This window comes from Taudactylus pleione, unplaced genomic scaffold (assembly GCF_031769625.1).
Source record: "Taudactylus pleione unplaced genomic scaffold, aTauple2 ptg000535l, whole genome shotgun sequence".
Taxonomy (NCBI): Eukaryota; Metazoa; Chordata; class Amphibia; order Anura; family Myobatrachidae; genus Taudactylus; species Taudactylus pleione.
Genome location: NW_028284937.1, coordinates 3,030,572 through 3,044,086, shown reverse-complemented (window position 1 = coordinate 3,044,086; position 13,515 = coordinate 3,030,572). Strand labels below are relative to the sequence as shown.

At 43.1% G+C, this 13,515-nt stretch overlaps 1 protein-coding gene across 3 annotated transcripts in view; it reads left to right on the top strand.

Annotated features, from left to right (window-relative positions):
- The window catches only part of LOC148501051 (myosin-binding protein C, fast-type-like), a 157,899-nt gene that overhangs the window by 81,590 nt on the left and 62,794 nt on the right, over nt 1-13,515 (top strand). For all 3 annotated transcript variants that reach the window (XM_088450919.1, XM_088450918.1, XM_088450917.1), the window contains 4 exons: nt 1,590-1,714; nt 2,080-2,185; nt 2,266-2,432; nt 2,521-2,686. In XM_088450919.1, the coding sequence (XP_088307045.1) occupies nt 1,590-1,714; nt 2,080-2,185; nt 2,266-2,432; nt 2,521-2,686 (564 nt within the window). The remainder of the gene's footprint in view (nt 1-1,589; nt 1,715-2,079; nt 2,186-2,265; nt 2,433-2,520; nt 2,687-13,515) is intronic.

Sequence of the window (13,515 nt, the reverse complement as noted above, 5' to 3'; positions counted from 1 at the left end):
CTTCATCGACCACGTCACTTGGTTGTCTTTTAGCCTGAACTGCTCGCAGTAAGAAAAACCTACCACAAGCACTGCGAGCAGTTCTGTTGCCTTTCGATGTACCCGATTAATCAAATAAATACCGGAGATAACGTGTGATGCGAACGGCAAAGGGGCGTCTTTACAAAATAGTGAGCGCATTTTTCATTCATAGAGGCGTCAACAAACCGCAAAGAGCGAGCGCTCAATTTGAATAGCCGGCCCCTTTTTTGGAACGACCGTCTGCATCAGTCCCTCAGTTTGTATTTATGCCTTAGAAAATTATCAAGTAAAAGGGATTTGGCCATGACTTCATCTGCACTTAGGGGTAAATTTACTAAGAGTCGGTATTCAGTACCATTCTCTTTTGTGGTGATTTGGAGGTGAATTGTTGGTGATTTTAACAATCAGGTATTTACTAAAGGCAAAACCAACTCAAACTCCCCAGAAATTTGACTTCACGCACAAATAGAACTTCAAATAGACCATCAGTCCTTCCCCATAGCCATCAGTGGAAAAAGCTTATTTACTAACAGTTGATTTGAAAGTCGACCCAAATCACCATTTTCAATAGAACCACGAGAAACATTCTATTTGATTTTAAATCATCTAGAATTGTCTGAAACCCAATATGATGGAAAACAAACATTGGACAGAAGCATGTGGGGCACTTTGGCTGTACAAATCAGGCCTTTAAAGGCATAATAATGACTTTTTAAACATTGTGGATATACAAATTAGCCCTGGGATGAAGGTGCTTGTGGGTAATACAGTGCATGTGACATGTTCAGGCCAATAGGAATGCCTTTGTATGATTTTGTGTTATATTGAATGTGAATAGAACTCATTTAGAACTTCAAATAGAACTGTAAATAGAACCCAATGCACCATCAAAACCTGAATGAAACCCGAAATCAACTGTTAGTAAATTATTTATTTTGAATAGAAACACTGTGATCGATTTTTTGTGGGGATGTTGGTTCTATTCTATTTTGGTCGATTTTAATTGGAAACAAAATGGACTTTAAGCAAATTTACCCCTTAGAGTAACATCCAACAAACTTAGGGGTCTATTTACTAAGCAGTGGTAGGAGACAGAGTGAGACTGTCCAGTGGTAGGAGACTGGCACCTTATCACTTTTCACTCTGTCTCCTAACACTACTTAGTAAATAGACCCAGGGCCGGATTAAGGCCCACATTGGCCTGGAGCTGAAAATGTTCAAGGGCCAATACTGAGAAGGGGAAGAGCTGTGATCGGTGCTGTGTGGGTATGGTCAAAGTCACCTTGGTGTGTACACCCCCTACACTATGAGACACAATATCTCCCTAAGTACATAAAAATAGAAAAATTGCATAATTTTTTTTAGGGGGAAAACTAAAAAAACTATTTATGGCCAGTTAGGTAATCATGTTGTCATCTTGATAGGCCTATTTTTATGTGGAGGCCTGGAGCTGTAGCTCCATCCGCCCCATTGTTAATCTGGCCCTGAATAGACTCCTAAATCAGCTGAAATTGTTTGCTTTCAGAAATACATTCAGGCCATACATCATCTATCTCTTATCTTCACAGATACGTGTTTGAGAACGTTGGCCTGAGAAGGGTACTCACTATCAACAAATGCAACCTTGCAGATGATGCAGAGTACACGTGTGTCATCGGTGACGAGAGGTGTGCCACCGAGATGTTTGTGAAAGGTGTGTTGTGATTGGGAAATACTGGCAAAGTTGCAATAGTTACCGAAAAGCTTGACATTTGGTTTTATTTACCAAGCGTAGTCAAATTTTCTAAAAATATCATTTGATTAGTAAAGATGAGCTTATTTGTCTTTCGAGACCCATTTTACACTCTGTCTCTCTTCCCTCTCCTGGGGGGTGCACATTTATGCACTGTAAGCAATATGTACACTTGTACACATATGAATAAGGTATGAGCAGTATGCTGAGGTGAGCCGTCCCAATAATATAATGACAGGGTCATGTAGGAAGCATTTTATTATAACTCATGAAAGTAATGGGAAGAAACACTCATGCACTGTCATTGCTCCTTCTACTCTCTGCAGAGCCTCCCGTTACCATTGAGAAGCCACTCGAGGACCAACAAGTGTTTGTGGGAGATAAAGCGGAACTGGAAGTGGAGGTGTCAGAAGAGGGCGCCCAAGTTATTTGGTAAGTTACATAACTTTGCACTTGGTAACTTGGCATGTCAGTGCCCTTTTGTGACATATGACTCTTACCCCCTTCTTAAGGATGAAAGACGGCATAGAGCTGACACGTGAGGAGACATTTAAGTACCGTTTCAAGAAAGATGGGAAAAAGCACATTTTGATCATTAATGAAGCCACCAAGGAGGACACTGGGCGTTACACAGTGGTGACCAATGGTGGATCGTGTGAAGCTGACCTTGTAGTGGAAGGTAACAATTTGCAGAAGCATTTCTATGTGTGTATGATAGTTGTGTATAAAGAATCCACACGATCTTACATACACCATACTGCTTACAGATAAGAAGCTAGAAGTCTTACAGGACATTGCTGACCTGACTGTAAAAGCTGCCGAACAAGCTGTCTTTAAATGTGAGGTTTCTGATGAGAAAGTGACTGGGAAATGGCTTAAGAATGGAGTGGAGATCCGACCCAGCAAGCGCATCACCATGACACATAAGGGCAGGTAAGGCACTAACCTCTATGCAGGAGCCGCTGTGCTTTGTTATTTACTTTATGTACATTATGTTTATAAACTTAGGGCTCAATCCAATTGTCTGCGATGATCTCACGGGTGCGAGTCAACAGCCGCACTTGACAGCAGCCCAAAGTAGCACAAAAGTGCTCGCAACCCTACAGGGCTCTGAGCAAAGTTGTGCAAATTCCGGCTTGGGGTGGGCTGCGAGGGGTGCAAGACGAGGTGCCATTGCCGATTTTTTAATGCCGTGGCAACGGCAACTCGCACCCTTTGCGGCTAATTGGATTGAACTGTTTATTTATGGAACAGTAATATTATAAACTTCCATGCTTTAGTTTTAGTTATACACTTTTTTGTTTTGTGTTTTTTTTAATATTCTTAGATTATAGTGTATGCAAGCATCGGTACATCGGGTACCATCAGAAGCGAACGCAGCGCTTGAGATTGACTATACCCTACCTCAAGCACTGTGATCACTTCAGTGTGAAATACAACCAGGTGTCGTGTACAATGACGCTTCCTTTTAATTATGCACGCCTCTGAAACGGCGTTGAGACACTCAGGCACGCTTGCGTTCGCAACTCCACTCCCCCGTTTCCAGTGGTCTGAATCAGGTCTAGAGAGAAAAGTGGAGGGAGTGAGGAAGAGAGAAATATTGAGAGGAAAGGAGTGTGTGCACGCTCTCTCTCAGTAGCACACTTACAGTACCTCAGGTACCAGCTTTTCCAAAGGGGGCGGGCACTTTGTGGCATTAGGCCCCACCCCCTACTCACTTGCGAATCGCGGTATTATTTCATCAAAGGGGCGGGGCTTCCTCAGACAACCTCGGTCATCATTGGGTGCTGCTGCACTGCATGATGCTGCCGGGAGGCGGGAGCCCGCCTGGGGCCCCTGGATGACCGCCCTGCCCCTGCCTGCAATCCGGCCCTGACATGGCCGCACATAGCAGTAACCGAACGAAACAGGGCTGCCGGCCGCGTCATGGCCTCTTTAGCCATTTTCCCATTGTTTGCACCACGGTCATTTTCCCGGTGACCTGTGCATGCGCTATAGACTCTGGGCACACTCTAGTGTCCACAGTCTATAAGTGCGGCGCTGGTCGCGCCCCGCTCAGTGCGCAGCCGACCGCCGGATGGAGAGAAGGGGGCCCATATCGGAGACTGCACACGGGCCCCCTCCTCTCTAGAAACGCCCCTGGCTGGAACTGTGGTTTCTGCATAGTTTTATGAAAAACGGGCTTGATAAATATGTCCATGAATCATACACAGATCCCTAAGTAGCCAGATAAGGATACTGCCTTTGAACCTCTATATACCCCTGCCTATACCTTCTAATATCCTGCCTATAAACCTCTAAGGATGACGCTAATTTGCTTATCATGTATAAAACCTTAGTTACCAAATAATCTTTATTTCACAGCATCTATGCTAAATGAACAAACTTAAATCTTATACTTTAAAGCTTATTAAACCTTTTATGTGAATATGTAATGTGTAAGTATGCGGGTGTGATGTAAAGACGCTAGTTAACTTGGGGCAGATGCGTGCGCATAAAGCTAATAAACAGCGTTTTCATACAGGATCTTATGCATTCGCTAATATGTGACTAGTTAACAGCGCAATTGTGCATATTAATGTGTGTATGAGAAATGGTGCACTTAAATCTCACTTAAACCAAGTGAACACCTAGCGGTGTGGATTGCTGAGCCTTATAGTTCCATGACTTGCACATGCCCCAGCAGCCCCCACCCTTTTCAGGCTCCAAATACTGGTCTTTGTTCTCCCAGGGCCTGTGTGAATACAAATTAGCACAGCTACAAGACCCAAACCTCAGATAACACTCTTGGCTTTGTAGGTATTTTATTGTAGGAAGCCTGCTAATGTAAGGTGCTACAAACGACCCTCTTGCTGTATTCGAGCAGGGCCACCTGGAGTTATGTCCATGAAGCTTGTCTACACAGGCTAGTTGTCACGTGGCCATTTGCTCTGTTTAGCTAATGCAATCCAATTTTGATATACTGTACAGCCATTTCTGAAATATATCCTTTAGGGGAATTAGAATAATATACACACTTTATCCAGAGCACCCAAACTACGTAAAGTCATGAAATGGGCTTTTGATGAATCGCCGTAACTTATGGCGATGGTCACAGATGCAATTGAATGATGCTAATAGTAATATCGCCACATGTACTAAAGTGTGAGTTTATCTAAAATGGCGCTTAGGCGGCCATTCGCAAAATGACGTCTTGCGATCTCATTTCCAAGATGGCGTCTTACGGCCAGTCGCAAGATGGTGTCGCTGCGATTCAATTTTAAACTGATCTTGTCTCAGCCAATAATCCAGCTTCGACAGCCCTTTGATAGCGAACAACATGCTATCACAATCTGATTTTAAAATATCATTTAGGCTTACATTTATATACTATTTAGTGTTATTATGGGATGGCACAAGGTGGTTCTTAATCCATCAATAATGTGTCTCTGAGTGGGGACATAAAACTACAATTATACGCACACCACGGATCTTGGAAGATCATGTGAAAGGTGTGGGGATACACCAGTCCTATAAAGGCAGTCTTGAAGGGGAATTGAGACTTTACATTATCTGAGGTGTTTTTAAAAATAACATTTCAATAATACATTCTATGCATGTCTAAATATAATATATTAAATGATGGTATTTCCTAGTTCAGGGTTGTAATGCAGTTCTGTATTTACCTCGGTATTCATACTGACCACCATCATAATTTCGTTCTTTCGTTTTACTCTATTTTTTAATTTTCCACACTTCAACACAATAGGAACACACTGGACACATATGCCAAATTATTATGATGACAATCAGTATAAGGATTAAGAATTTGCCTATGCTGGCGATCACTTCCTGGACCCATTCCCCTAGACCTGAGAACCATTTCACTGGGTTCAGCTATGATACCCATCCTTCTATCTTCTCCCCTACTTCAGCCACTGAAGCATTATGGTTCTTACGAAATTCCCATTTTAGCTGCAGAATTTCATCCATCTTCCGGTCTATCACCTCCTTAGGGTCATTGTTGACATAGGTGCAACATTTTACTCCAAATTGGGTGGCCAACGTTATGCAATACCCTCCAGTAACAGCGGTTAAATAATTTAAAACTAGCCTGTGTTGCACCAGTTCTTTCTTGTACGCTTGCAATTCTCTCCCTGTATACCTGAATGTGTCATCGTACATCTCGGTGATATTATCTATCAATTTAGCAAGTTCCTGAATATATCTAAAGTTTAATGTACCCAGAGAGATCGTGGTGGGATCCAATTCGACTAAAACTTGAAAGCCAGTTGTCTCACTAATTAACTGAGTGGCTTTGTACACGTCACCAGGTATCATATTTTGTTTGCCTCTGTGTTCATATTGTGTGTGAAGATATGGTGACGGTGTGTTTTTATGTATACCAAGCACTTCAACATGTGTGAGGGTCATAACTTCTGGAACTACTCTTCCCAGGTAACACAAACCTTCGGAACTCGGGGAGAGCCACTTATACGCTTTTCTTCCACATATAAAATATACATTATCAGGGAGAACATAAGGAATGGTATGCATCATTATAATTAAGCACATTTCCCTTGCAAACAATCCTATTTCTGGGTCTTCCATCTGGTACATGCAAGTTTCTGGCTGTATTATTTTAGCACAATAACCATCTGACACCTTACCAATAATTTCTTTGGTGGAACTCAATGTATACCAATACCTAAAATGTTTCCCACTAGATTTAATTGAGCGTAACAGATCATGGTTTATGGACTCATTATCAGCTCTTTGTGAGAAGGTCATCGTCTGATTATTCCCCGTCACTTCCCAACTCCCGGGTTTATTGGAGTTGGTTATGTTTAAACACAAAAGTTATCGATCTACTTGGAATTGATATAGTTTGAAATGAGGTGGTTTGGATGAGAGAAATTTTCCATCCAATGTTTTCCCTTTTTGTAATTCTAAAATTTCCGTGATATTCAGCGGAAATGGCACCAACCCTACATTATGCTGTCCCTGTGGCACATGTGAACACACCCAGCAATCAGTTTGATTTAACACTTTGCCTACCATGCTATGATAATCCTTTAAAGGATACCCACCCCAGTACGGGTTATATTTAGGCTGGCACCATTGGATACAGTTCTCATCAACTAGGGACCCACAAAGCTCACAAATACAGGAATCTTCAGACTATAAACGTCCACACCATCCCCGAGTATCCGGAATGACAGCTCTCTTAACAATAACAGTACTAAGATTGGTAAGACATTCCCCTGATTGGCATTGCACTCCTTCTGACTCCACTCCATCAGCACTGCCATCAGCTCCCATTTCCTCAATTGGTCTCCCATCACAGAAACTGGATATTCCCGAACCGACCAGGATGGTGAACTCTAAAAGAGAATATGAAAATGAACACAGCAGGCCCGTCCATTGTCACAACAAGACCTGCAAATTTCTCTTAGTTCAGGTATCTCACTATGACCTTTTCAATCCTCCCGGAACAAGCTCGCGAGCGACAGGTCCACACTATCAGCCTTGTCTCCGACTTGTTTCTCCACCGGTTGATTGACCTTTTTGCAGTGAGTGGAATGGACCCAGGTATCTCTCTCAGCCACCTTCAAAGATGTAGTACTTGTCAGCAGCACCTGGTACGGACCTTCCCACCAATCAGTCAAACAACCTGAACGCAAGAAATTTCTGATCATAACATATTCTCCTGGTTCAACATCATGACAGTTAGTTTCAGGCATATCATGGGACAATTTCAGTTTCTGCTGCTGTTGCTTTAACTGCTTACTCATTGATATAAGATACTTTACAGTTACATCGTTGTTACCCTTCAAGTCTTCCCTTGGACTTATAATCAAATGAGGTTGTCTACCGAAGTATTTCAAATGGGGACAGATTTAGAGGGGGTCTAGGAGTGGTCTTTATACTATGTAGGACCAAAGGTAACGCTTCTGGCCATCCTAGTCCTGTCTCTGCCATGATTTTACTTAACTTGTTTTTAATAGTTCCGTTCATCCTCTCTACCATGGCACTGGCTTGCGGTTGTTAGGGTGTGTGAAGTCGGCTATTAATACCCATCAGCTTACACATATTTTGAAAAACATCACCTGTGAAATGAGTACCCCTGTCACTCTCAATGATTTTAGGGATACCGTACCTGCATTCAAATTCCTGAACTATTTTTTTGGCAGTAAACGCAGCAGTATTAGTGGCCGCTGGGTAGGCCTCAACCCAATTAGAAAATACATCAGTGCACACTAATACATACTTAAGATTCCTGCAGGGTGGTAATTGGATTAAATCAATTTGTATCACCTGGAAAGGTCCATGAGTCGGTGGAATGTAGGACGGTTCGGTAGGGATCGCTTTCCCTATGTTCTTCCTCAAGCAGGCCAGACAGGACATTGCTATCTTTTCTGCTTGTGAAGAAAAACCTGGTGCGCACCAGTATGCTCTCACCAACTTGCACATACCTTGTTTTCCCAGATGAGTCAGACCGTGTGCTGCCTCAGCCAGGCTGGGGTAATATGCCTTGGGGGCTACTGGTTTACCTTGTCCGTTCCTCCAGAGCCCGGAGGACTCTTGCCCACATCCCTTAGACTTCCAAATGGACTTTTCCTGAATTGAACACAAATTTTGCATCTTAATTAATTTCAGCATATCAATTGTTTGGAAAGACATAATTTTTTCAGTGGGAGAAAACATTTTTAACCCTGCTGCCCATTTTGCAGCTTCATCGGCTCTGTTGTTGCCCAGTGACACCGGATCATCCTCACATGTATGGGCTTTACATTTAATTACTGCCACCACTTTGGGCAGTGGATTGCTTCTAAAAGATGTTTTGTGTCGGGAATGTGCAACTGGTGTGCCTGCTGCTGTCATAAAATTTCTCAGACGCCATAGAGCCCCAAAATTGTGCACCAACCCCCCGAACGCGTACCTCGAGTCAGTGTAAATGTTAGCAGATTTGCCTGTGCCAGTTCACACGCTCTAGTTAGTACTACTAACTCTGCCACCTGGGCTGAGTGAGGAGGACCAAGAGGTTTAGCTTCTATGATGTCTGTGTCATTTACAACAGCATATCCTGTACATAATTCACCTGTGTCTGTTTGTCTATGACAACTCCCATCCGTATAAAAAGTCACATCCACATTCTCTAAAGGTGTGTCGTGTATGTCAGGTCTAGCAGTAAAGGTCTGATTCAGATATTCCATACAATCGTGCATATCATTATGTCCGCTGAACTCACCTCCCACCAGCAACTCGTCCCCTTCCACCCTTTGTACATCATGTTGTACATATGGTAATTACGTTGCTGGGTTCAGCGTGCTGCAACGTTTAACAGTGATGTTTGCGGGTACGACTAGAGCTAGTTCCCATTTGGTAAACCTAGCCGAAGAGATGTGTCTGGTTTGAGCTGAGTTCAATAGAGCAGATACAGCATGGGGAGTGTAGACAATCATATCATGACCCAATACTACGTCCTCACTTTTACTCACCAATAAAGCGGTAGCTGCTACACTTCTCAAACAAGTGGGGAGTGATCTTGCCACAGTGTCCAATTGGGCACTGTAGTATGCTACGGGCCTACTGGCATCACCATATTTTTGTGTAAGGACACCTGCAGCACAACCATCGGCTTCCGTACAATACAAATCAAAAGGTTTTTCATAATCAGGTATTCCCAATGCAGGAGCTTTTGTCAGACTATCCTTAAGATTAATAAAGCCTACTCTGTTTCCTCTGTGTGTATGACACGATCGGGCTTTGAGGAAGAGACTAATTCCTGTAAAGGCAAGGCCAAAAATAGAAAAACCTGGGATCCACATTCTACAGTATCCACATGTTTCCCAAGAAGGTACGAATTTGCTGTTGATTCTGTGGCAGTGTCATGTTCTGTATGGCCTGGATTCTATCATTTGTAAGATGCCATAACCCCTGGGTTAGGCAGTATCCCAAATATTTTACTCTGGATTGGCACGGCTGTAGTTTGTCCTTAGCCACCTTGTGTCCTGTATGCGAGAGATGAAGCAACAAAAGTTTAGTATCATTCAAACATGACATAAATGAGACAGAACATAGCAATAAATCGTCCACATATTGAATTAGAACAGATCCATTGGCAGGTTGAAAAGATTGTAAACAGTCGTGCAATGCCTGGGAGAAGATACTGGGGCTGTCTATGAAACCTTGGGGTAACCGTGTCCATGTGTATTGTACACCTCTGTATGTAAATGCTAATAGATACTGACAGTCAGGGTGGAGAGGCACAGAGAAGAAAGCAGAACAGAGGTCAATGACAGTGAAATGGGTTGCATTTGGTGGGATCTGCATCAGGATGACAGCTGGATCTGGCACTACAGGGAATTGGCTTTCTACTACCTTATTAACACCTCTAAGGTCTTGGACCAGCCTATAACCCCTCCCACCACTCTTCTTCACCGGGAAGATGGGACTGTTGGCTACACTAGCTGTACGAACTAAAATTCCCTGTTGCAATAATCGCTCAATTATTGGAAAGACCCCTAATTCTACTTCCTGTTTTAGTGGGTACTGGGGAATTTTTGGAGCTTGCCTACCACTTTTTAAACTTACCATTACAGGGCTTACGTTTCTCATTAATCCAGTGTCTTGTCCATCCTTAGCCCTAAGGGAATCTGAAATTTGGGACACCATTTCATCTACCTGAGATGGATTTTCATTTAAACTTTTAGAGTGATACATTATCCTTTGGGGAGTGTCCAACATATCCCGCACCTCATGTGCAACTCTCTCTGGGATATCTAAAAATACACCATCAGGGGTGCAATATGTAACACATCCCATCTTACATAACAAGTCTCTACCCAGCAGGTTAGTAGGAGTCACAGCAGCCAGAAGGAAAGAATGCCTGGTATGCAACAGCCCAATAGTAACCTCTGTGGACTTTGTTAAAGGATAATGTTCCACTTTACCTGTTACACCCATTGTTGGTACTGTCTCGTTGGTCACCTGTAAATTAACGGGAGATTTTATCACTGACCTGGTCGCCCCTGTGTCTACAAGAAAAGGATATTCAGTACCAGCTACATCAACCATCATGACCGGTTCCTCCCTAGTACTTCCCGTTAACCTGACTATCTGTAGACTACAGGTATGACCTGACCCCTAGCGTTGGCTACCATTCTCCAATAAAGCATTTACGGCCACAATTGGAGCTGGTGCCTGCTGGACATTTGCTGGTCTCTGGTCCCTTATGGGGATGTCCAGGTCTTCCCTGATTTGGGGTTCCTACTCTTTTTACTGTACAATTTCTACTTAAGTGTCCTGTTTGTTTACAATTAAAACATGTTCGTGGATCGGGTGAAGACACGTGTTGTTGTGAGGTTTGAGCAGAGGGTAAAGGTGGTGGATATGGGTAAGGATAGAGAGGGTAAGGGTACTGTGGGGGATATGAGGTTTGTGAGTAGTATTGGACCTGTGGTTGTATAGGGTTTGTGGAATAGAGCTGTGTTTGTTGTTGCGTGGGGTTAGTGAGGGCATTTAACTGTTCAGTGTAAGTGTGTGTGCAGATGTGAGTATGTCTGTTGGCTGTGATGTTACCGTCATTCCCTCCAGAGCTTGTATACTGACAGCCATTAGTTTTTCGCTCTGGGTCTCTCTCTTCTTTGAGATGTTTTTATCATGTTCTATGGCAGATTCTATGAGGGTATCTATTGTGACTCCCCTCCAGCCAGGTTGTGAGGTCTGAACCCGAGTCTTTAAATTCTCTTTCAGACCGTCCATGAGTACCATGACTATCATTCCCCTGTGGTGAGTGCTATCTTTAATATCTTCTAACCCAGTGTACTGGGTGATAGCCTGCAGAGCCCGGTCACAATAATCTTCTGCAGATTCACTCTCCTTTTGCTTAATGGTGAAAATTTTGTTCCAGTTAACTACTACCAGAAAATATACACCCAATTGAGTTATAATGCGGGAAATGTTACCTTGGTTTACTTGGTCTGTTAAGGGAATGTCACCATCTAATACACAATCCGTGATAAATTTTGTCACGTCGGTATTGCGTGGTAGACAGGCCCTTAACACCACATGCCAATCTTTATTAGTTGGCTCATGAGAACTACCCAAATTTCTCAAAAATCTTTGACATTTGGCTAGTTCCTTTTTGGGATCTGGGAAATCATTTATGATGGAATTTAGTTCTGCTCTTGTCCAAGGACAATGCATTACTACTTCCCTCGTGGGCACTACACCGTTCGCATCTGCATTTCCATTCGGAACGGTTATTGTCCGACTGGGATGCAGACCGGCAGCGCTGCTACCTTTGACCTTGTTACCTGGATGGGGGTTTAATCTGTTGCTGCTACGTATGGTATTAACAAATTCCTCTATGGGTGCAGACGGTGTCAGCACTTCCCTTACTGTTACTGATGGAGATGACGGCACCACTCGTGATTGTTGTGATGCAGCATCTATCATCTGTACAGCATGGGAAATGGCAGACATTACAATAGGCTCATCATCGACATCATGAACATTTTCTTTATAGTTGCTTAAGAGAGGGTACAAATTGCTTGTTACATTTTTATGGGTATTTTTGGTAACTGTACTTGCACCTTCATCCACATAAGGTGGGGGTGGTGAGCGTGAACTGCTGGCAATACTCTCCACAACGCTACCTTGCTGCATGTGCGTGCCATTTTGCGGCTCGCCCGTATTGCAATTTAGCGTCGCGGATGTTTTCTCTGGCAATGCGCTCGCAACGCTAGTTTGCGTCGCTTGCACATTTTTAAGCCACGCATCCCCTTCATGCTGCCACAACTTTAAACATTCATAATATTTGACCTTTTTCTCTCGGGAGCGCATCAGACTGATGTGATCCCGGACATTATCTAGTACATTTTTAGCAAAACTACCAATTCTGGGAAACGGTCTAACACTCTTCATCGTCATTTTAAACCATACATCACAATACCTTATCGCGTAAGTACCGTACTTAGTATGCATAATATGACGGGCCGATCCAAACAGCGCTTCCATTAGCAGCACATCATTGTCTAACATCTCTATTGTTTGCGCGGCTCCCATTCTGAGACAAATCCTACGCTTTTCAATAAAGATTTAAACTGGTGAAAGACAATCAAGATACTTTCACTTACCTGTGGATGATTTAAATGGCAGCGCCCACACACCTGGATAAGATTTGAAAAAGGCAACTTCCACACCCGGATAAGATTTAGTAAGGCAACTTCCACACCTATGGAAGTTTAAGTAGGCTACTTCCACGCACCTCTCTACAACAAAGACAACATGTACACCTGCTACTGTGTATAGAACAGTAAGCTGCTTACCGAGCGACTAGCACTTAGCCCTTAAAGGTCATACGGTACCTCTAACTGTAGGGAACAAGTTACCCCTACCAACAAATACTCACTGTTACACACTTTTTCCTGCACAGAAAAATACACGTTAACCCAGATATTGATAAGAATTGAAAAATGTAAACCTCAACGGCTTTATTTAAACACGTGGCAGCACAACCGGAAGTACGTATACGCTATTGTGCGACCAGTCACATACACAATAATGCGACTACCACACAACCGTATGACAACTTTTTAGCTGCGTACGCAAAAGTGCATCTTTACTGTGCGCAAAACTGCGACTCAGCCGCGTGCTCAATACTGCGGCACCCCTTTAAACGTTAGGTTCTATCAACAAAGGAAAACAAACTTTTTCCTCTCTTGTCCCTGGATTCTAGTCAGCTTCTTTTGTTCACACGAAAATGGATAGCGATC